The following is a 25221-nucleotide window of genomic DNA, read 5'->3' as shown; positions in this document are numbered from 1 at the left end:
ACACCATTACTGCTTCCTACGGTGGTTGTACAAGCCCTGACATGATGGCTGCCAGGGCCACTCAAGGAGCGTACCAACAAACACATTCAGTGCCTAGAGTGGAGCTTGGAGTACACGTAGTGTGTTTTTTATAACGTTGTTTTGACAAATAAACATGCTAAAAAAAATTTAAGTTGCTGCTGTGAATTTACGACGGTGGCACTGATTGTAGGTATGCTAGATGCCGTAAATTTACAGCAGTGGTACTGGTAATTATGGCCTCTAAGAAATGAAGCACTAGTGCAAGTGATGATAAGACGAAACGTAACGTAATTAGTATCGAAACAAAGCTTGAAATCATTGAAAAACATGAGTGGTGTGCATGTGATTTATTTGTCTCAGCAATATGGCAAACCTTCTTCAACAATTTGTACAATTCTCAAACAGAAAGGTGTGTTAAAGTCAATTGAAACCTGCAAAAGGTGTAGTAACCATTTTGTCCAAGAAAAGAACAGGTATTCATGATGAGATGGAGAGGTTTCTGTTATCGTGGATAAAAAAAAAAAGAAATAGCAGGTGACACGATTACTGAAACAATCATTTGTGAGAAAGCCAGCACCATTTTTAGTGACCTGCACAGAGAGCAAGCTGAGCAGGAGGGTGAGAGCTCGACCAAGCAAGCTGATGCATTCAAGGCCTGTTGTGGATCATTTACTACATCAATATTTACATTTATTAATCTATTTATCATATCTGCATGTTATTACATTAATTATTACAGACATTACATTATTATTTAGGCAGATTTGGGTGATTTTTTTTTGGAGAGTTGGAGTGAATTAATGGCTTCTTAGTTATTTCTTGTGGGAAATATTGCTTCGACTTACAAATTTTTCATGTTATGAGCCCGGATCGGGAACTAATTAAATTTGTAAGTCAAGGTATAACTGTATATCATATAAAATGTTGACTAATATATGAGCAGCATTTCAATTTATGAACAAAGATAAGATGTAAAAATCATCATAAGCATGATACATCCAAAGCTGGAATATGCAGCTGTGGTGTGGTCTTTGAGCTCTATAAAATATATAAGATTAGAATGGATACAGAAGATTGATACAAAGTTCTTTAAGGGAACTGGCACTTCATATGGGCTTTTTTTTTTTTTCATCTTTTGTTGCCCTGGCCAATTCCCTTCTTGCACAAAAAAAGAAAAATTCACATGTAACAGATGCCTTGAATGTACTAAATATTTTTTCTATATGCATGTATATGAAATTTTGAACATTTCACCTATAGCCTTATGTTGCAGTGGAGTCTTTCTAAGTTTTCTTGCAAGATACAGAAATTTTAATATGTAAAAGATATGCTTTATGTCATATCATAATAATCAGATAGTTCTACCTAAACTAAAAAAAATGGAAGTTGGGTACTATGGATAAATCCCAGCATCTGAAAGATAGTTAGATTGAAGTACAGTAGACTATAAAAAATCCAGCAATCAATGACTGTTTGAACATCTTTTAAAATACAGGCAACCCTCGCTTAATGAAGGTTCACACAAAGAAATTTCGCTACAACGAACATTTAATTTTACTACCATCTGCTCATTTAACGAACACCAAACTCACTTTAACAAAATTTTATCCAGGTAATTTTTCCCAAGTCTGAAAACCCGCCATATCACGCAAGACAACAGGCTTTTGAATACACCAGCGCCTCTTGTGGACAAAATGCGCACCACTCATTCCCCTACCCTTCCCCGCTCTCAGCTCAAAACAGTAACAGTGTTGAGCACCAGCTTGTCTTTGCTCGCTCAACAAGCCACCAAAACGCCCTGCAACCAGCCCTGCAATGTCGCCTAGTGTTGCTAAGAAGACCAGGAAGTCTCTTACTCTCAAAGTGAAGCTGGATATTATTCACAGACACAAGAGAGGCCAGAAAACTAATAGCATTGCTTGCCACCATGGCTTGACTCCATCTACTGTCTCTACTATTTTCAAGTCAGCAGACTTTATTAAGAAGGCTGGTGAGACCGTATCTTCCTTACAAGCTAAAAGAACCACCTGAACTTGTGACTCTGCAATGGATGAAATGGAAAGCCTTGTGGAAATGAGATACGCAAGTTTTGTATGCAATACAATGATGCGCCCTTTGTTTACATTCCACAGGTTGCCAGTTAGCATATTTCCCACTCCACTCTCCCTCCCTTCATAAATTTAAGATCATCAACATTATGAAGTTACATACATACATTAGTGTGAATTATAACGACTTAGGCTTAAATTTAACTGCTTAAATGTTTAACTTCATAATTTTTACTTTCATTAAACCTTTTACTGTACTATGATGCACTCTCGCTTTGTTTACTCTTAATGGAAGTTCAAGTCAGGGGTCAAACTTGTTATAATTCGTTCGCTTAACGAAAATTCGCTTAATGAACGTTTTTTAGGAACGTAACCCGTTCGTTAAGCGGGGGTTGCCTGTATACCAAGTTGGTGTGCCATTGTTTTCTAGTGGCATTGTTTATATTCTGATGACACTGTACTGCAAAATAATGTTTTTGGTCCTGCTTGCAACAGCTGACTGACATTTCTTTTCATTCAGTCATTTATTTGCTATGGTATAGTCTTGTTATGGCAGATGTGACCAAACTTTGCCCTGCGGGATGCATAGGGTCTGCCAAAAGGAATTCATGCAACCTGACAAATGTTAATAAATTTGAAAGAGCAAGTTAATAGACAATGCCAAAAAATATTGTGTGCATTTAATTTTCTTCCTGCAAGTGTGTACATGCGTCTGAAAATGGCTTTTTCTTTAGAACCCTTTAATTTTTATTTTAAATATTAATGATTTTGGTTAATATAGTATGTAGCCCTTTAATTTTGTTATTTTTTTCCATGTGGCCCTAGCACTGAAAAGTTTGCCCACCCCTGTGTCATGGATTCAGCAAAGAAAATAAGTGGCATGTAAAGCAAACATTGTGCAATGCTGATCACTGAGAAAGTGGAAGTGCTAAAAAAAATTTCATTTACTTTTCATTTAATGTTTCATTTTTTTCTTATTAAAGCACTGTACAGGTAGTTCATTTCTGTTAAATATATACAGCATATACAAGTTGAACCTCCCAAATCTTGCCAGATTACGGACAAATCTTGCCAGATTACAGAAATTTCTGGACTATAGATTGTCCTTGAAATACCGAAGAATACTGCTTCCTGTAGCCTTTAAACATAACATGATCCTAATTGTTTTTATTATAATTTAACAATAAATATCAGTAATGATAAGTGAATGATATCCTTTGATGTAATAAAGTATTATTATGAATAACTGCCTGGAACAGTACAAATAGTTTTCCCAAACTCAAACAAACCTTGCCTCGCATGGCTTGCATGTGTTGGGGTGTCGGCCATAATCTGCTGTTCAGATACTCCAATTTTAAAACTATATACAGCACATACATGTACATAAAAAATCCAGAATTTTTAAAATCCATTTGTCCTCAGGTCCTGAGGTTACCAATTTTTATTGTAGTCAATGTAATAATTTTAAATTGACTTTAACAAGAAAACGTATGATAATTTACATGAATTTATGGGTGAAATAAAATAATAGGTTACTATGAAACTGCTGATGAACGATAGATGTCACTTCTTACTAACTTATGAACTCATTTTATTCATGTAGGTGTCTTATGTTTAGTCACATTAGGTTAAGTACAACACAATGATAAATAATCTTTTAAACATTTAACCTTCAAGCTCATGAATAATTTTTTCAGGTGACATAAGTGGGAGTGGCAGATCGACACCAGACTCCAGTCACAATAATAGTCCTGAAATGAGGCGAAAGTTATTAGATCTACACCCACTTTCTACAGAAGCCCGGCCTCCTCTTCTCAACCATGATAAATCTCCAATAACATCTGTTGGCTGTAAGATCATTCCTAGATCTGTTTCCAGTACAGCTCAAGACAAATCTCCATGCTCCACTTCTGGTCAGATTTTTCCTGCGCCTCATCAGCCCACCACTGAAAAGCCACCATCTACTAATAACAGTAAAGCTGGTATCCCAACCTCATCAGAAATTTTGATGAATGTTATCAATTCAGAAAAAAGAGGATTAAAAAAGTATGGAGGAAAAAACAAACAAATAAAATTGTTACAAACACCTTTCATTGATGGCACCTGTGTAAGTATGAGTGTAGATCAGTGAAATGTTAACATGCCCTAAATGTTATTGAACACTCATTATATATATATATATATATATATATATATATATATATATATATATATATATATATATATATATATATATATATATATATGTATATGAAGCTGTGATTAAGTCTGTGTGATATACATTGTTATATTTACTAGGATTGTAAGATGTTTGAACTACACTTGTGTGATCTTGTATTCATGCTTACCTAATGAATCCTTCAGTTGATTTAATTGTTATTATCACTTCTTTCAGTTATTTTTCTATATCTAAAGTGTTTATGTATTTTTTATGTCTTCCAGGAACCTGTCTTTGACAGTGACTTTGAGTTTTGGTTAGAGGAAGAGAATAAATACATGTGTATAGCTGTGTGGAGCAGAAGTATTTCCAACTCAAAGGAAAATTTTGATTCCTTGTCCTCTGAAAAACTGAAAGAGGAGAGAGAACGATGCAGATCAAAGGATAGTGAAAAAGAAAGGAAGAAGAGCCAAGACCATGAAAAGGCAAAGACTGTATGTGAAAATGTAACAGGTGGATTGACTGATGATATATTAGTGGGTTTCATTAACTTACCCTTTATCTCTCTTATCCCAGAAACAACCCTCAATACTCAAGGTCATGTCATCAAAATCCTAAACTTAACTCCTCCACATCCCAAGTGTCCTGAAGTAGCTTCTGATCCACTAATCTCACACAAAGGGTTCAATCCTAACCTTTGTTATGGAGATGTGATGATTTCTCTAACATATCAACCTCAAGACAGGTATGTAAAATTTGTACAGTTCTGTGATGTTATGTATGATATAGATAATTGATAGAGAGGGCATAAAGGTTGGAAGAAAATTCAGTGGATGTACATGTGTTCTATAGATACAGTGATACTTCCTGGTTTTAACTTGATTGGTTCTTTTCAGTTACTTGAATTGGAAAGCAATGTATCTCATTCAAATCAATGTAAGAAGAAAATCAATCCATTCTAGATCCCAAAACATCCCATTTTTATGGATTTATGTTGTCCTAAACATCATATTGAATGAAAATTACCTAAATTTCTAAATCAAAACACAGTAAAAGGACACATGAAGTATCATATACTTTGGCATACAAGACAGTACTTAAATAATTCTAAAATAGCTAAAAAAAAAAAAAAAAAAAAAAAAGTGGATAGTCCTACATGTTGGATGTAAGAAAATCTTAATATTTTACACAAAATACAAAATACTGTCATTTCCAGTCTTGAAAACAATTGTTGTAAGGTACACCATTTTTATTTTAAAATTCTCTCTCTCTCTCTCTCTCTCTCTCTCTCTCTCTCTCTCTCTCTCTCTCTCTCTCTCTCTCTCTCTCTCTCTCTCTCTCTCTCAAAATAAGAACAAACCTGAGAATTGTTGAATATAATGAGAATGATAGAGAAAGAAAATAGGATGAGAAAGAGAAAAGTGAAGTCAAAATGACAGAATGAACAAGAGGAAAAAGAGCAAGATATCACTCTCTTGTCCTTCATCTCTGACATATAAGGGAAAGGGAAGGTGACTGGGAGGGAGGAAGGGAGAGGAAAACAAAAATATGAGGAAGGGACGTACAGGAAAGGAGAGAGAGAGAGAGAGAGAGAAATTGATTGATTGTTTTATTGGCTTTTCATAAAGACAGTGATATGACATTGACATTGGTATGGTCACCATATAAGCAGAAAGACATCAAGAAACTAAAGAAAATCCAAAGAACCACTACAAAGATGGTCCCAGAAATAGAGGATCTTCCTTATAAAGAAAGACTGAAGGAGATGGAACTACCATCTTTGAAGGATGGACGGGAAAGAGGAGACCTAATAACAAGTTAGTTAACAGTATGGAAAAAATAGATAGACATGTACTGGTAACACTGACAGAGGATGGAGATAGATGAACAAAAGGACATTCCAAGAAGATCATGAAATATTAGTGTCTGAGGAACATTAAGTTCAGTTTTCCACTTAGGATGGTAGACATCTGTACGTAATAGATTAAGTGAAGAAATTATAACAGTAGAAAGTGTGCACAAATTCAAGGAAAAGTTGGATAAATGTATATATGGAGACAGGTCTATTCTCATTTTCAATCCAAAGCTGGATGTTGGGTCTATGTACGCAACGACTTAACTTGCTCTCGTGCTCACGCTCTTGAATCTTCCGAGTTTTCCACCATCTGGCTTTGACTTAACAGTCACTCTCACAATAAATTTATCTGTGCTGTTTATCTCTCCCCTAACTGTTCTGACTATAGTAAATTCTTCAACTACTTAACTTCTAAAGTGGAGCACATTGTCCCTCTACCCTTTCACAGAGACTTCCATCCTTGGAGATTTCAATGTTCAACACCAGCTTTGGCTTTCATCTCCCTTCACTGATCATCCTGGTGAATTAGCCTTCAACTTTGCTATCCTCCATGACCTAGAGCAACTGGTGCATCACCCTACCCATATTCCTGACTGTCTTGGAGACACGCCGAACATTCTTCATCTCTTCCTCACCTCTAATCCTTCTGCTTATGCTGTCTCCCTTTCATCTCCGTTGGGCTCCTCCGATCACAATCTCATTTCTGTATCTTGTCCTATTTTCCAATCCTCCACAGGATCCCCAAAGCGAAGGTGCCTCTGGCGTTTTGCCTCTGCCAGTTGGGGGACCTGAGGAGGTATTATGCTGATTTTCCTGGAATGATTATTGCTTCCGTGTCAGAGACCCATCTCTTTGTGCTGAACGCATAACAGAGGTGTTAGTGTCTGGCATGGAGGCGTACATTCCTCATTCTTTTCTCAACCTAAACCTTCTAAACCTTGGTTTAACTCAGCCTGTTCTCGTGCTATACATGATAGAGAGGTTGCCCACAAAAGGTACTTGAGCCTTCCATCTCCTGAATCTCATGCACTTTATATCTCTGCCCGGAATCATGCCAAGTCTGTTCTTCAACTTGCCAAACACTCTTTCATAAATAGAAAATGTCAAAATCTTTCAAACTCAAACTCTCCTCGTGACTTCTGGCATCTAGCCAAAAACATCTCAAATAACTTCACTTCTTCATCTTTCCTCCTTTATTTCATCCTGATGGCACCACTGCCATCTCTTCTGTCTCTAAAGCTGAACTCTTTTCTCAAACCTTTGCTCACAACTCCACCTTGGACGATTCTGGGCTTGTCCTCCTCTCCTCCTCCCTCTGACTATTTCATGTCTACAATCAAAATTCTTCGTAATGATGTTTTCCATGCCCTTGCTGGCCTAAACCCTCGGAAGGCTTATGGACCTGATGGGGTCCCTCCTATTGTTCTCAAAAACTGTGCTTCTGTGCTTGCACCTTGCCTGGCCAAACTCTTCCAACTTTGTCTATCGACTTCTACCTTTCCTTCCTGCTGGAAGTTCGCCTACATTCAGCCTGTTCCTAAAAAGGGTGACCGTTCTAACCCTCAAACTACCGTCCTATAGCTTTAATCTCTTGCTTGTCTAAAGTTTTTGAATCTATCCTGAATAGGAAGATTCTCAAACATCTGTCACTTCACAATCTTCTGTCTGATCGCCAGTATGGCTTCCGTCAAGGTCGCTCTACTGGTGATCTTCTGGCTTTCCTTACTGAGTCTTGGTCATCCTCTTTAGAGATTTCGGTGAAACTTTTGCTGTAGCGTTAGACATATCAAAAGCTTTTGATAGAGTCTGGCATAAAGCTTTGATTTCAAAACTGCCCTCCTACGGCTTCTATCCTTCTCTCTGCAACTTTATCTCAAGTTTCCTTTCCGACCGCTCTATTGCTGCTGTGGTAGACGGCTACTGTTCTTCTCCTAAACCTATTAATAGTGGTGTTCCTCAGGGTTCTGTCCTGTCACCCACTCTCTTTCTATTATTCATTAATGACCTTCTTAACCAAACTTCTTGCCCTATCCACTCCTACGCTGATGATACCACCCTACATCTTTCCACGTTCTTTCAGAGACGACCAACCCTTCAGGAAGTCAACAGATCACGCAGGGAACGCCTGACTTCCGATCTTTCTAAGATTTCCGATTGGGGCAGAGAAAATCTAGTAGTTTTCAATGCCTCAAAACTCAATTCCTCCATCTATCAACTCGACACAACCTTCCAGACAACTATCCCTCTTCTTCAATGACACTCAACTGTCTCCTCTTCCACAATGAATATCCTCGGTCTGTCCTTTGCTCATAATCTTAACTGGAAACTTCACATCTCATCTCTTGCTAAAACAGCTTCTATGAAGTTAGGTGTTCTGAGGCGTCTCCGCCAGTTTTTCTCACCCTCCAACTGCTTACTCTGTATAAGGGCCTTATCCGTCCCTGTATGGAGTACTCTTCGCATGTTTGGGGGTTCCAGTCACACAGTTTTACTAGATAGGGTGGAATCAAAGCTTTTCATCTCATCAACTCCCCTCCTCTGACTAACTGTCTTCAGCATCTTTCTCACCGCCGAAATGTTGCATCTCTTTCTATATTTTAGCGCTATTTTCATGCTAACTGCTCTACTGATCTTGCTAACTGCATGCCTCCCCTCCTCCTGCAGCCTTGCTGCACAAGGCTTTCTTCTTCCTTTCATCCCTATTCTGTCCAACTCTCTAACGCAAGAGTTAACCAGTACTCTCAATCATTTATCCCTTTCGCTGGTAAACTCTGGAACTCCCTCCCTGCATCTGTATTTCTGACTTCTTACAACTTGTCTTCTTTTAAGAGGGAGGTATTGAGGCATTTACTCCCCAATTTTGGCTGACACTTTACCACTTTTTTGAGAGCCAGCACTCAAGTGGGCCTTTATTTTAATATTTTCTTTTTTTTGCCCTTGGCTGCCTCTCTCCCCTACATAAAAAAAAAAAAGAGGATCACTAACAACCCCATTCGAACCCTGTAATATACAACTAGGTAAATACAAGAGATCGACCGATATGTTTTTTCAGGGCCGATACCAATACCAATTATTAGTTGTCAAGGAGGCCGATAACCGATATTTGGAGCCGATATTCATTTGCTGTATATATATATATATATATATATATATATATATATATATATATATATATATATATATATATATATATATATATATTGTGGTGAGTTTAGGTGTAAATAAACACAACCTCAACCCAAGGCTTTACTTAACACTAAACCAGAGCTGTGTATTAGGAGACAGGCTGGAGTGAACTGACCTCCTAGCAAAATAACAATAACTCCAATACAGGTTCACGTAGTTCGATTACATACAAAAGGATTCACAGTATTGAACAACCTCGATACCTCAAAGGTATCACTAACTACCAATAAACTATTACAGTAATTTTACTATACCACAATCTCCCCCTCTTAGAAATATTTCTTAACAGTAAGGATGAATAGTCTCAATAACCAAACCTAACGGGAGGTTTACTGACTCTTGTAGAACGCCTAAGTGGAACAGATGGCTTGCTCTCAGAAGATGAACTACTGTCGCCAGGTACAGAGCAGTCACCTGGATCCGCTTGGTCCTGAGCTTCAAGGTTATGGTCATTATCTTCAGACACGGTTCTTCCAACATTTCGGTTATCCTCCTCAGGAGACTCTGGCGTAGTGTCCTCAGATGAAGTTGAGCACTCCTGGCCACTTGGATTTTTAGGACTCCGAGCCAAATCCATTGTGGAGACCGTTGACTGCCTTCCGTCAGGATAGCGTATGTGAGCGTAGTAAGGATTGGCACTCTCCAGCTCTACTTCCTCCACCAACGGGTCAGATTTAGAAGAGCGAACAAATCTTCTCAGTAAGACAGGTCCAGGTGTTGTGAGCCAGGATGGTAATGAATATCCATTAAAAGATCTCCTATGGAATGAAAACAGTCTCTCATGAGGAGTTTGGTTGGTTGAAGTACATAGAAGGGACCGAATGGAATGTAATACCTTATCTAGAACTAGTTCCCATTGACAATCCGCTAGTTTAAGTGACCTCAGAGCTAGACGAACAGTTCTCCTTATGGTGCCTATTTCTCTCTCACACTGTGAATTACCAGTAGGATGGTAGGGAGTAGAATGGGTCATAACAACGCCGTGACTCATCAAAAACTCTGAAACTTCCCGAGACATGAACTGAGGTCCTCTGTCTGAGTGTACTGAAGAGGGGCAACCAAATATTGAAAACAGTTTTCTGAAGCAAGAGATAACAGTTTGAGCTGACATATCTGGACAAGGAAAAGCAAAAAGGAATCTGGAATATTCATCAATCATAACAAGGAGATACTTATTCTTAGATGATGATAATTTGGGGCCTGTGAAGTCAACAGAGATACGGTCAAAAGGTTGCATGGCTCGAACTAGTTTACTAGCAGGGGGTCTGTAAAATGTAGGTTTTAGTTCAGAACAAATCACACACTGAGAGCAGACTTTCTTTACATCCTCTAGAGAATAAGCTAAATTCTTAATCTTAACGTAATGATACAATCTGGCGATTCCTGGGTGACACAGGTTAGTATGTATTTCCTCAAGGGAGACAGAGTTAGTTGTAGCAGCAACTGAACACACGCGTGATAACGTGTCACAAGGGCCATTCAGTGAACCAGGTCGGAACTTTATGTCGTACAGGTATTCTGAGAGCTCAAGGCGCCATCTCATGATCTTATCATTCTTTATTTTTTATGTGTGACTCGGGTTAAACATAAATGAAATAGCCTGCTGGTCCGCAACTATAGTAAACCTTCTTCCGATAACAAAGAGCATCCATTTACGCACAGCTTCTATTATGGCAGCCGCTTCTCTCTCCACAGCTGGGTGCAGCCTTTCAGAGTTAGTGAGGGTCCTTGAGAAAAAAGCTACCGGTCGTCCATCAAAGGTTTAATACGGTCTGGGTCGGGTCGTAGTGAACCATTAGAGATACAATACCCGAGATAAGTAATCTTGCTTTGATTGAACTGACATTTGCTCATGTTTAAAGAAAGGTTGTACTTAGATACTGCATCTTTGAAGTGTTGAAGGTTTCTGTCATGATCCTCCTGTCCTTCACCACATATTATGACATCATCAATGTAAGCAAAGGTGGCTTCCAACCCTGAATCAGCAATGATCGAATCCATGATTCTCTGGAAAACAGCGACTGAGTTAGTTAAGCCAAATGGTATTCTGTTGAACTGGAATAGCTGCCCATTAGCCTCGAAAGCCATGTAATGTTTTTCGGAGTCTCTAAGCGGTACTTGATAGTAGGCGCTCTTCAAATCAATCCTACTAAATATCCTATACTTAGCCATTTTATGGACCAAATCATGTATTCGAGGCATTGGATAGGCATCAAGCTGTGTGAAACAATTAATAGTCCTAGAGTAATCTACAACCATACGCTTCTTGTGTCTTTCGTCATTAGTGACTAACACTTGAGCTCTCCAAGGAGACTGACTCTTTTCTATTATACCAGCTTGTAACAGGGACTCTATCTCTTTATGGATGAACTCGTGATCTGCCTCAGTAAACTTGCGTGTATGAGTTGTGACAGGTTTGACATCAGGAGTTACATTAGGAAACACAGAAGGTGGTTCAAAGTTCATGCATGCTACTCCACATATAGTCAGTTTAGGTAATGCGCCATTTAAAGTGAATTCCACTGCCTCATGTTTTCCCATGAAATCTTGCCCTAAGATTATCTTGGAGCACAGTCGAGGGAGTACAGAGAGCTTAGTGTGAGGATAGCGGCAATCATTAACTACCAAATCTATAAAGCAATGTCCTAAAGTGGTGGAGGTTTCAGATGATGCAAGAGTGATATCATCCTTAGAAGGATACACAACCAAGTTTAAATTCTTTACGACTTCAGGATGGATGAAGCTGATTGGACTCCCACTGTCGATGAGTGAATTCACTTGCAAGCCATTTACACTTACAGGAACAGTAGAGTTTGTAGGTGTAGAAGCAGAGGCCAGTACTGGATTACTGGCAGCCATGGGAGAAACACAGTGGTGGCAGGGCTGCACAGAGGCCAGATCAGGAGAACCAGCCAATCCTTACTACGCTCACATACGCTATCCTGACGGAAGGCAGTCAACGGTCTCCACAATGGATTTGGCTCGGAGTCCTAAAAATCCAAGTGGCCAGGAGTGCTCAACTTCATCTGAGGACACTACGCCAGTTTGTCCTGAGGAGGATAACCGAAACGTTGGAAGAACCGTGTCTGAAGATAATGACCATAACCTTGAAGCTCAGGACCAAGCAGATCCAGGTGACTGCTCTGTACCTGGCGACAGTAGTTCATCTCCTGAGAGCAAGCCATCTGTTCCACTTAGGCGTTCTACAAGAGTCAGTAAACCTCCCGTTAGGTTTGGTTATTGAGACTATTTATCCTTACTGTAAAGAAATATTTCTAAGAGGGGGAGATTGTGGTATAGTAAAATTACTGTAATAGTTTATTGGTAGTTAGTGTATGGTAGTTAACCTTTGAGGTATCGAGTTTGTTCGATACTGTGAATCCTTTCATATGTAATCGAACTACGTGAACCTGTATCAGAGTTATTGTTATTTTGCTAGGAGGTCAGTTCACTCTAGTCTGTCTCCTAATACACAGCTCTGGTTTAGTGTTAAGTAAATTGTGGTGAGTTTAGGTGTAAATAAACACAACCTCAACCCAAGGCTTTACTTAACACTAAACCAGAGCTGTGTATTAGGAGACAGGCTGGAGTGAACTGACCTCTTAGCAAAATATTGACCTAACAATAACTCCGATACAGGTTCACGTAGTTCGATTACATACGAAAGGATTCACAGTATCGAACAACCTCGATACCTCAAAGGTTAACTACCATACACTAACTACCAATAAACTATTACAGTAATTTTTCCTACACCATATATATATATATATATATATATATATATATATATATATATATATATATATATATATATATATATATATATATATATATATATGTTTTATTTGTCTTATAAGTTTATTAACACAAGTGAATAGAGGAAAAGAATAGCAGGTGGGGGAGGAGGGCATGAGAGAAATCTTCATAAATTACTTCTGAAAATACTTTCACAGTATCGAATAACCTCGATACCTCAAAGGTTAACTACCATACACTAACTACCAATAAACTATTACAGTAATTTTTACTACACCATATATATATATATATATATATATATATATATATATATATATATATATATATATATATATATATATATATACATATATATATATATGTTTTATTTGTCTTATAAGTTTATTAACACAAGTGAATAGAGGAAAAGAATAGCAGGTGGGGGAGGAGGGCATGAGAGAAATCTTCATAAATTACTTCTGAAAATACTTTCTATGAAACTGTTTGCTACTAACAGATGGCAGTAACACCAATGTCCTCCATACTTTAACCCACACCACAACTTCTCCTTGTACAGTAAAACCTCAGCTCACGACCATAATTCGTTCTTAAATCCTGTTCGTCACCCGATTTGTTCGTCCCCTGAATCAATTTTTCCCATAAGAATGTATTGAAATACCATTAATCCGTTCCAGACCCCCCCCCAAAAAAAATCATACTTTTGTCCATAAAACCCATTCAAAATAGACCTTTAATGTGTGCATGACATGAACGAAATAATTATAAAAAGCCTAAATTGTTTGACTTACCAAAATACTATAAAAATGATAATACAATGAATAAAAAAGAAAAGGTTATTTACTTGAGAGACTGGACGTTGATGGAATGGAGGAGAGGAGGGTGGGGAGGAAGACAGACAAAATCCGAGAAGACAGTCATGAGAGAGGACTTTGGATGTGTGCAGCATGCCAGAGCTATACAACAGCTGTGTAGCGTCACAAGTCAATGCCGCTATATGGGGCCCCATTATAGTGAACATCAGCGTATGAAACATGGAAAGATTGCCAGTCTTCGTCTCTGCCTTGGAAGACCCTTGCCTGCTGGGGATTGACTTCCTCACGCGTGTGGGAGCAAGTTTGGACTTCCAAGAAGGGAAGTTAAAGGTACATGGCCAGGAAGTTCCTTTGATCCTCGGAGGTGATGCTCAGTGTGAGAGGAGCGGGCAGTAGGGCGGTGTTCCTTGCAAGGCGAGCGAGGAAACAGCTGCGATGGATGTGCCACAATCTGCAGTACCTGGACATGGCCAGGATGATGTTGACAGCAACGCTGAGAGCCACCAGAGCAGCGAGGATAACACCGAGGAAGCTACAGTAGAGCGCGCCGGTAACATCACCATGCCCAGGAAAAACAGGAGAAAATCGTGCTGGCACGGAGATTTTTTATGTTATGTAATATTTTTCGTATGTTCCTATTTCTATTTTCTTTTGTGCTTATGTTTTGTTTTGTTGTGTGATAGCCGGGTTGGCTATCACACAAACGGCTTGCGTGCCGACGAGCCATTTAACCGTGTTCGTCCCCCGAAATATCGTTCGTCCCCTGGGTCGATATATTGACAAATTTTTTGGTTGTCTCCCGAATTGTTCGTCCTTAGAGACGTTCATCAAGCGAGGTTTTACTGTATGTTCCTTGTTCTCCACCGTGTGTGTAAGCACTGTGCATGCACAGCTTTCACTGCTGATTGGCTGTTACCATGTGTCTGCTTGTAACCAATCAGATGGTGCTGTGGGTGGGACAATGCTGGAGACAGAGTAGTGACAGCAGACAGAGAGGCGCAGCTGCATCAGAGCCAAAATAACCCAGTTTTAAATTTATCTCTTATCATGGCGATATGCGTCAAAATGCTTAATATCGGCGCCAATAATCGGTCGATCCCTAGTAAATACAAACACACTTACACACACACACTCACTCATAGACAGGACACTGTGAACCCCATTCAAACCCTGTACAATACAATATCTTGTCCTATTTCTCCACTCCCTCCTCAGGATCCCCCATAGCAGAGGTGCCTCTTGCATTTTGCTTCTACCAGCAGGGGGACATGAGGAGGTATTATGCTGATTTTCCCTGGAATGATTACTGTTTCGATGTCAGGGACCATCTCTGTGTGTTGAACACATAGAAGAGGTGATAATGTCTGGCATAGAGGCGGTGGCATAGTGGATAAGGTGGTGAGCGTGGGATCGGGCAGACTAGAAAAAAAAAAAATCTACACGTAAGTTTAAATCCCACCACACACCGCTTTGAAACTATCCCATTTGTTGAGTGGTTTAAAGTTATCTACACATCACCATGATATCCAGGCTCTAGGTGGTTACACCAAAGATGCACTTGGTTGGTGATATGGCCCCAAATATGGGTACCACTATAAATAGAATTGCCCCGTACCACTAATAGGCGGACGTTTAACTGTGCTTCCCACATATACTCTTTAAGTATGCCTACTGGTGCTATGGGCCATAACATAAAAAAGAACACTCCACACTTTTTCTGAACCTAAACCTTCTAAACCTTGGTTTAACACAGCCTGTTCTCGTACTATACATGCTATTTTGAGGTTGCCCATGAAAGGTACTTGAGCCATCCATCTCCTGGTCTCATGCACTTTATATTTCTGCCCAGAATCACATCAAATTTGTTCTTAAACTTGCCAAGCACTATATGAATAGAAAATGTAAAAATCTTTCAAACTATTAACTCCTGTCTTGACTTTTGGCATCTAGCCAAAAACATCTCCAATAACTTTACTTCTCCATCTTTCCCTCCTTTATTTCATCCTGATGGCACCACTGCCATCTCATTTGTCTCTAAAGCTGAACTCTTCTCTCAAACTTTTGCTAACAACTCCATCTTGAATGATTCTGGGCTTGTCCCTCCCTCTCCTCCTCCTTCTGACTATTTCATGCCAACAATTAAAGTTCTTCTTAATGATCTTTTCCATGCCCTTGCTGGCCTGAACCCTTGGAAGGCTTATGGACCTGACTCCTATTGTTCTCAAAACCTATGCTTCCGTGCTTGCACCTTGCCTGGCCAAACTCTTTCAACTATGTTTATCGACTTCTGCCTTTCCTTCTTGCTGGAAATTTGCCTACATTCAGCCTGTTCCTAAAAAGGGTGACTTCTAATCCCTCAAACTACTACCCTATAGCTTTAATCTCTTGTTTGTTTAAAGTTTTTTAATCTATTCTCAATAAGAAAGTTCTAAAACATCTGTCACTTCACAATCTTCTATATGATTGCCAGTATGGTTTCCATCAAGGTCACTCTACTGGTGATCTTCTGGCTTTCCTTACCAGTCTTGGTCATCCTATTTTAGAGATTTCAGTGAAACTTTTGCTGCTGCATTAGACATATCAAAAGCTTTTGAGTCTAGCACAAAACTCTGAATTCAAAACTGCCCTCCTATGGTTTCTATCCTTTTCTCTGCAACTTTTTATCAAGTTTCCTCTCCGACCATTCTATTGCAGCTGTGGTAGACAGCCACCGTTCATCTTCTAAATTTATTAATAGTGGTGTTCTTCAGAGTTCTGTCCTGTCACCTACTCTCTTTCTATTATTCATTAATGATCTTATAAATCAAACTTCTTGCCCTATCCACTTCTACACTAATGATACCACTCTACATCTCTCCATGTTCTTTCAGAAATTACCAACCCTTCAGGAAGTCAACAGACGCCACAGAATGCCTGACTTCTGATCTATCTAAGATTTCTGATTGGGGTAGAGAAAACTTGTAGTTTTCAATGCCTCAAAATCTCAATTCCTCCATCTATCAACTTGATACAACCTTCCAGACAATTGTAGCCTCTTCTTCAATGACACTCAAGTGTCTTCCTCTTTCTACACTGTATATCCTCAGTCTATACTTTACTTATTATCCTAACTGGAAACTTCACATCTTATCCCTTGCTAAAACAGATTTTTTAAAATTAAGCATTCTGAGACGTCTCTGCTAGTTTTTCTCACCCCTCCAACCGCTAACTCTGTACAGTGGACTTATCTATCCTTGTATGGAGTACTCTTAGCATGTTTGGGGTGGATTCCACTCACACAGTTTTATTAGACAGGATGGAATCAAAATTTTTTTTCTCTCATCAACTCCCCCCTCCTCTGAATGACTGTCTTCAGCCTTTTTTCACCACCGAAATGTTGCATATTTTTCTAACTTTTATCACTTTTTTCATGCTAACTGGTCCACTGATCTTGCTAATTGCATGCCTCCCCTCCTCCTGCGGCCTCGATGTACAAGGCTTTTTTCTTCCTCTCACCCCTATTCTGTCCACCTCACTAACACAATAGTTAACCAGTACTTTCAGTCATTCATACCCTTCTCTGGTAAATTCTGGAACTCCCTGCCTGCTTCTGTATTTCAGCCTTCCTACAACTTGAATTATTTTATCCATGAATTCTAGCTAATTGTTTACTATTCTTTAAGGGAACCAGCATTTCAAGTGGGCCTTTTTTTTTTTTTTAAGTCCTTGGCTGGTCCCCCTCCTGCATATATATATATATATATATATATATATATATATATATATATATATATATATATATATATATATATATATATATATATATATATATATATATATATATATATATATATATATATATATATATATATATAAGTAAGAAAAATCCAACCTGTTTAATTGGGGTATTACTCTAATTCATTTTCTTATGACTAATGAATAATTCATTAATATGTTTTATAAACCACACCCTATAAGGATGAATAATATATTTCATTTGGATATACTAAACATTAATATATTTTAATCAAACAATCGAGATTACAAGATGATCTAATAAAAAAAAAATCACAATATATTTTGATACATTGTTTATTACTTCCCCAATGTGTGACTTCCAGTTTAGTTTGTAATTTAATGTTATTCCTAAGAAGTGAATTTTGTTAAGCCTTTTAATTACTCAATTAGTAATCTTGATATCAAAATCTAGTGGTTGTCATATGCAAGTTTGTGAGCATATACTACTGTGTTTTGTTAACATTTAATGATAATTTGTTGCTGTTTAACCAACCATCTACATTTACCAACTGAATATTTATTGTATTTTCTAAATTCTGTAAGTCACAATCATAAAGGAAAATAGTATCGTCAGCAAACAATGTAAGCTTCAAGTTATAGAACAATGTCTAATGTCATTTTTATATATCAAAATGCTAAAGGTCTTAGTGTAGGTCCTTGGGGGAAAACACCACAATTTATGTCATTACAGTGAGATTTAGTATCATTGTGAACAGTATATTGTTTTCTTGAACCAAGATAACTTTTAAACTAGTTATAAGCTTGTCCCCTTATATTATATACTGTTAATTGCTGGTGTAATATGGAATGATTAATGGTGTCAAAGGCTTTTAACAGATCACAAAAAAACTGAATTGATGCATTTTGTCATCAAGAACCTTGTACAGTTTACATTTTGATAAAGAGAATGGATCACCAGTTCTGTGAAGTTCTTTTGTCTAAAGCCAGATTGGTTTTCATAGAAAAGTGTGTTTTGTACTAAATAATCCATTAACCTATGTGCCACATACTTTTGTAGAATATTTTGCGAAAACTAGGTAGAACTGAAACAGGTCAGTAATTAGAAACAAAATAGATTCATCACCTTTTTTTAATATTGGGACCACCCTTGATATTTGCATTGAATATGGAAAACATCCAAGAACAAGAGATTTATTAATGATATATTCTAAAAGGAAGAAACCATTTCCTTACACTCTTTTTTGATAGTAATGTTTACATCATCATGACCAGGACCTTTTTCTTCATACTGAATATTGTTTCATTTATTTTGGAAGATAATGATGGTCTCAGGTAAAAAGAAAAAGGTACAGGTTGAGATAAGTATATCAAATGGTATATTAGGTTCTTCATTTTACCCTGCTAAATTATCTCTAACATTGCAAAAGTAATCATTAAAACCTTCAGCTATATCTAAATTATCTGTGAGATTTTCACCCTGGTATACAAAAAAATGTGTTAATCTTTTCCTACCTAACAAAGCATTGATTACATTTTATTTTTTCTTATAATTTCCTGCATTGGTTCAATACAGTATAGGGTAACTGCATAGAGAGATTTGGGTTAATTTTTGCTGTAAAACTTCAAGACAGTAATATTTAAACATTCATTATTAAAAGTATCTCAGTGTAGAGGTATGCTACCAGTGTTATATGATATGATGCTTAGATAATTATGAGACTGATAATTCACTCTAGATTCATTGTAGAAATAGTAATCACACTATATTTCTTTAGGTATGTTTTATGTAAGAAAATTGTCTACATATTCTAATGTTCACTTTCACTAAATGGGTCATTGAGTGGAAAGGTGGTAAGGAAACCCAGGCTGGGTTAGAATACTTTATGCTCTAACATTTCAACCTAGAGGCCTTCTTCAGAGGCTTCTAGGTTGAAACGTTAGAGCATAAAGTATTCTAACCCAGCCTGGGTTTCCTTACCACCTTCCACTTAAATGGGTCATACTGTAGCTTATTAATTACTCATAAATAAAGTTATTATCTCTCATGTCATTTAACTGAGTAAAAGAAAATGTCATGAATGCCATTTTATATGTAGTATCATACACATACTTATAAAACTAATTTATATACTCTTCACTTCTTCAATCGCATTTTTGTGCATGCAAGCACATGTAAGAGAAAGATATAGTAGGAGAGACAAATAAAGAAAGGGTGCAAATGGGGAGGGATGGTGAGAGGAATGGAAGAAGGGTGCATTTGAATTGGAGGACAAAATTTGTTTGCCAACTCTGTTCAAATTGGGAATTGTTAAAATTTAAAGACATTCAAATCATGAGGTATGACTGTATTCTGAAATAGCATCATTTGTTTTTGTTTACTCTAAGTTATTTGAAATTAGAAATATGTATTTCTGAAGCATCTTTTCACATCCATACAGATGTGATGTCTTTGGTCGAGTAGTTTTAGAGAAAAATGGTCTATCAGAGGATGAGAGCATGACAGATGGTACTCTGTCTGAGGATGATGATGTCCCAACCATACAAGAGGTTGCTGAAGACCGTAATCATGACTTTAAGAGGACCCATTTCCACTCAGCTACACATTGCAACTTTTGTAGGAAAAAGGTAAAATGTCAAATGTAAAGTTCCAGCATGTGTGTTTCTATTCTCATCCTACAATATTAAGCATCATTTTATTCTTTGAGAGACTTCTTCATAATAATTAGCATATTGATTTATATAAGTATTACAAACACCATTGATCTTCATTTTATCAAAGTAATGATAAATCAGATTCCTGTCTGACTTATTTTGGCAGTGTTTTATGAATGAATTATGGAATTATTAATGACATGATATACTTATAACTGAGGAGCCCACTATAACGAGATGGAAAGCAGCAAAACTCTAATGAAGAATGTGTTTTAAGTTTTGAAATTACAACTTGCTTAAATTTTATAACTGTCAAAAATATTTATTCATAGTAGCAGCTTGCAGAGCAGTTTAGGGTGTTATTTACACTAAAGAAGAAATAGCTGAAAAATGCATCTTTTTGACGGGTACTGTTTGGGATACAATTGAATGGTTGCTGAGTTGAAATTTTCATTGCATAGAAATTATTATTTAGTACCCATACCAGAAAGCATTACTTCAAAGTTTTAATGAATTTTTCAGATTTGGCTTAAGGATGCATACCAGTGTAGTGAATGTGGCATCATATGTCACAAAAAATGTATGGTTCGCTGTGAGCAGGAAACTGTGTGTGATCCAAGTGGGTTGCGATACAAAGACACTCCAAAAGGTGATGGTCGAGAGAGCCGTGAAAGTAAGGAAACCCCGGAAATCATAACAACCATTACTATAGCTCCAGATGCTGAGAATGGGAGTCCTGGAAACACTCCTCCTCCTTCACCACAGGTAAGATTTTCACTTGAATTCAGTTTGAACTATTAAGATGAACCAGTATTATTATTTTTTTTTCTTTATCTTCAATTTTGCCATCCAGTGGTAACAATTTGATAAAAGTATATTGGCTGCTCGATGTTTTTTCAAATAATTATTTTGTATGCTATAAGCTGATTTATGTATCTGTTAGCAAATTTATTTACTTTTTAAAGCATTTGATTAATTTGCATGTCAGAAGTACACACAACCATCCACTATTGCACCTACTTGGTGCATTTATCACTGCATGATAGCTGAAATATTGATAGCCAACATGAAGAACCAATGGTAATAATCTATTTTGACACTAGGACCTCCAAGCTGTCATTTTTGTCACTTTTTGCCTAGTTTTTATACCATATAATAGTAAAGAAATTAAGAAATAATACAGTATACAAGACTTACCTAATCAAAAATCATAATAACAACATGAATGCTTCTTGCTGCCACCAGACACCATTTTTTTCCATAGGTGGTGGTCCAAAAGCCCTTGCTGCTGCTCTATTGCCATGTTCCTTAGCATAATCTACCATTTGTAATTTGTAGGAGATTGTGCAGCTCAATCTTTTTTTCTTTCTGCCATAACGGGGATGGTACTGATGTGTGTTTTTGTTATGATTATGAACTTAATGATACTCACACCGCTAGATGGTATTGAGTCAGAATGGCGATCAGATGTTATTCATTAACATGCCTCATAGGATAAATTTGTTTAATTTTTTTTATAATTTGTTTTTAAAGTGATAATATTGGTAATGTTATTAGATATTGTTTTTAAAGTGATAATACTGGTAATGATATTAGCACCAACAATAAAATAATGATGGATGCAGTTAGGGTAGAGTAAAATTACTGGAAAAAGGTGCAACTTGTATACCATCAAATACGGTATTTCATTGTGAATAATTAGGAGCTAAGGTGGATGGGTAGATTGGGAGAATACTTGAAGAACTATTTCTCAATAAAAGAATATAAATTTTTTTCCTACTGCCATAACAGTGATGATATTGATGTTTTTGTTATGATTATGAACTTGGTGTTATTCCTCACCACTAGGATTGCATTGAATCAGAGTGGTGATCAGCTGGTATTTATAAACATGTATCAGCTTACAGATTAAATTTCTTAAATTTTTTCTGATATTGGATTTTTAAAGTGATAACACAGTGTCAGTGGTTGAAGTTGCGACCTTCTGTTAAAGTGCTTGGTAAACACATCTAAACTCTAATCGCTCTATATTCAGCATGCTCTCGCCTATTTCAAAATTGTGAATGCCTGCATCCTTGGGATAAATGTGTGATCACGTGGTAGCAACACCACTTCAGCAACTCAAGGTCACATTTAGTTGCTAGGTATCCAGTTTCCTGCTAATTTCCTGCCCTCACATTCATCATAGCGTGTAGACAATAGCCATCCCAGTTTTCCTCTGAAGGACAAACATGGCCGGAACCACCACAAGCAAGACAGAGAGGACCCGTATCATCACACTAAAACAAATAGGAACGAAAATCAACGAGATTTTTGCTCGTATTAGTCGCACCATGGCAACTGTTCTCCAGGTTCTGGCTGTCAGTATACGAATGGGTCTCCTGGGTTAATATGGTGTTCCATAACCCAAATTGTACATTCAAGCTGTCATTGATGTCCATGGTAACCATGGCTAGTAAAGGAATACTATATGTAATAAATTTTCTATTCTTTATCCATCATAATTTCCATGCATGTTGAGAATATTTGGCTTGGCGTCGGTTTGGGTCACAACTTCAACCACTGACACTGTACTGATAATGAAAATAATACCAGTAATAAAATAATGATACATGCAATTAGGGTAGGTAAAAGTGCTGGAAAAGTGGGAAAACTATATGCCTTCAAATATAGTACCTCTTTGTGGATGATTAGGAGCTAAAGTGGATGGGTAGATTGAGGAAATATGTGAAGAACTATTTCTTAATAAAAGTATATAGAAAAACTGAAGTATAACATGACATCAAAACCTAGAAATTTTCGGATGACGGGCGCGCTATAGCAGCAATTTTGTACGTGATATAGAAGTCTATGCACCTTTTTAAGTATGTGCAATAGCAGTAAAACACAATAGTAGAAGGTGCAATAGCAGAGAACTAAATGTATTGATTTTTCATTATGTAAAGTTATTGATTCTTGAGATTTACCTACATAAAAAAATCTTTGTTTATGTTAGGCAAATCTACAAATTATAACGTGAAGACAACTTGTAACTGGCTACCTTAATTTTGCATCATGATATGTCAGAAGTACTTAATTGTATATTAACAAGGACAGCCTTTTAAGACAAGGAAGGATATGTGTTAGTAGCCTACTCATGGAATACTATTGTAGAGTGGTGCTGTGGATTTGGTAGTATTGCTGTATTAATGTCTAATGAAAAATAATGAGATATTTAGAAGCAGAAAACCTCCTAACTTGCATCTCCATAGAGAAATGATAGTGTATCACAGATTTTTGTGGTTTGATACAGAAGGAGGAAGTTCAGACTTTTCAACCCTGAAAATCTCTTTTGCTCTGACATCCTGTGTTTTTCAAAAGTGGGCTGCAGATAATTGTATCCTGACTGGTCAAGCAACTTATTCAAACAATACTATTATGCAATAGTAATATCAAAACAAGGCAGAGGATGATGTTATTAAGTTATGGAAAGAGCAAATAGGATAGGAGGATTCTAGAAGTATTGAGTAGTGCAGGAGATCATGGCAGCCAATCTTATGGTCATGGAAGAGTATTGTCACTGCTAACCCACTACCAACATGATTACCCTGGATGTTCTTCTGGCCTCTACCAGCAAACAAGAAAGATAACTGTACACCTAGCTGTGCAGTTGCCTGCTAGCCTCATGGAGGGCAGGGGCTATAGTCTCACCAGCAACATCAAATGATGAGATATGAGAGCTAGCGAGTAAAGAGAAAGACAGGACCAGGGCGGCAAGGATACTATACAGATAATATGTGGGTGAGAAACTGCCAGGACTACCCCCTGCAGACAGCTTGATTCTTGCCATTTTGTGTATTATCACCACAAGTATCAATCATATTTATCTACCATTGGCATCACACTTTTTTTTTATGGCTTGGAGCACCTGTAGGTATATTTGAAGATTATGGGAAGTGCTATCCAGCTTCCACCCATTAGCAGAGCAGGCAATTATTTATATGCTACCTCAAGACTCCAATGAAATCTTCCATATCTGTAACACTGATAATTACCATACCCAACCAATAGGGTAATATTTTGGCCTCCTGAAGAGCTGAGTCCAAAGCTTCCCCTATATTCTGTCTGCATGCTTCCAACAGTACCACAAATGAAAAATATACCTATTTGGAAGGCACTATATCACTTCCAATTTGGATCACAGATAGTAGGCACTGTACTTTCTTTGTCAAGTGATGTGGCCTCACTGAAAATAAAAGACACTGAAAGGGAAATGATGAATCCCCACAACACGTCTGACTGGCGTGGCTAAATGTAAGCAACTGGTGAGCAGCGCTGTGTGGCATTATCTCATGTGTTATGCTCCCCACAGCAGAGGTGATTTGATGATGTAAAATTCCATTTGAATTATTAGATGATCCCATATTAACTTGGGAATCAACTGGCTTTAGAGCAATCACAAGTCACCTGCAACAGCAAGATCAAGATCAACAACATGTGAAGCCTGAGGCGAGTGTACAGCTAGTTAGGTACATAGCCCCACCAGATGTGCAATGTGACAACCCCTGTGATACAATAGGTGGGTTACATTATCCACATTGGCCTCCCCTTCATCACTGGTGTCACTCCTTCAAAAACAATGAGTACTTGTTCACCTTCTCCTTAACCAAACTGTAACTAAGACTGATAAAATACCCTTCACTACTGAAGTGCAAAACTATCCTCCTGCTCCAGAGGCTGAGAAGGGGCTGAATCATAAGGCCCCTCCACACTCTGACATTTTCTCTGAGGAATAACTCGAATGCTTCACCAGAACTTTCACATATGGTAAAAGTGGGTGAGGTTATGGAGTGCGGGGACATCCTCGACCAGAGTTATTTTTGCGGTGAGCACCCTGCTCTCACCCAGTCTTATATCAACAGCTGAGTGGGGTACGTGTCAGCCACATTACTTCCTCTTTTTCTCTGCCTGCAAAGACATGCCTTGCACCAATGACCCCTCTTTTTTTTT

General features: G+C 37.7%; 1 protein-coding gene across 14 annotated transcripts in view; it reads left to right on the top strand.

The window, feature by feature from the left end:
* LOC123516290 (PDZ domain-containing protein 8-like) overlaps nucleotides 1–25221 on the top strand; it is a 181739-nt gene that overhangs the window by 101701 nt on the left and 54817 nt on the right. For 11 of the 14 annotated variants that reach the window (XM_045275564.1, XM_045275557.1, XM_045275552.1 and 8 more), the window contains 4 exons: nucleotides 3767–4176; nucleotides 4512–4972; nucleotides 20019–20205; nucleotides 20755–20997. In XM_045275564.1, the coding sequence (XP_045131499.1) occupies nucleotides 3767–4176; nucleotides 4512–4972; nucleotides 20019–20205; nucleotides 20755–20997 (1301 nt within the window). The other 3 variants (XM_045275562.1, XM_045275561.1, XM_045275563.1) reach the window with 3 other exon arrangements.

The sequence above is a fragment of the Portunus trituberculatus genome, chromosome 40 (assembly GCF_017591435.1).
Source record: "Portunus trituberculatus isolate SZX2019 chromosome 40, ASM1759143v1, whole genome shotgun sequence".
Taxonomy (NCBI): domain Eukaryota; kingdom Metazoa; phylum Arthropoda; class Malacostraca; order Decapoda; family Portunidae; genus Portunus; species Portunus trituberculatus.
The sequence above is the reverse complement of the archived record's forward strand: the minus strand, read 5'-3'. Positions and strand labels throughout refer to the sequence as shown.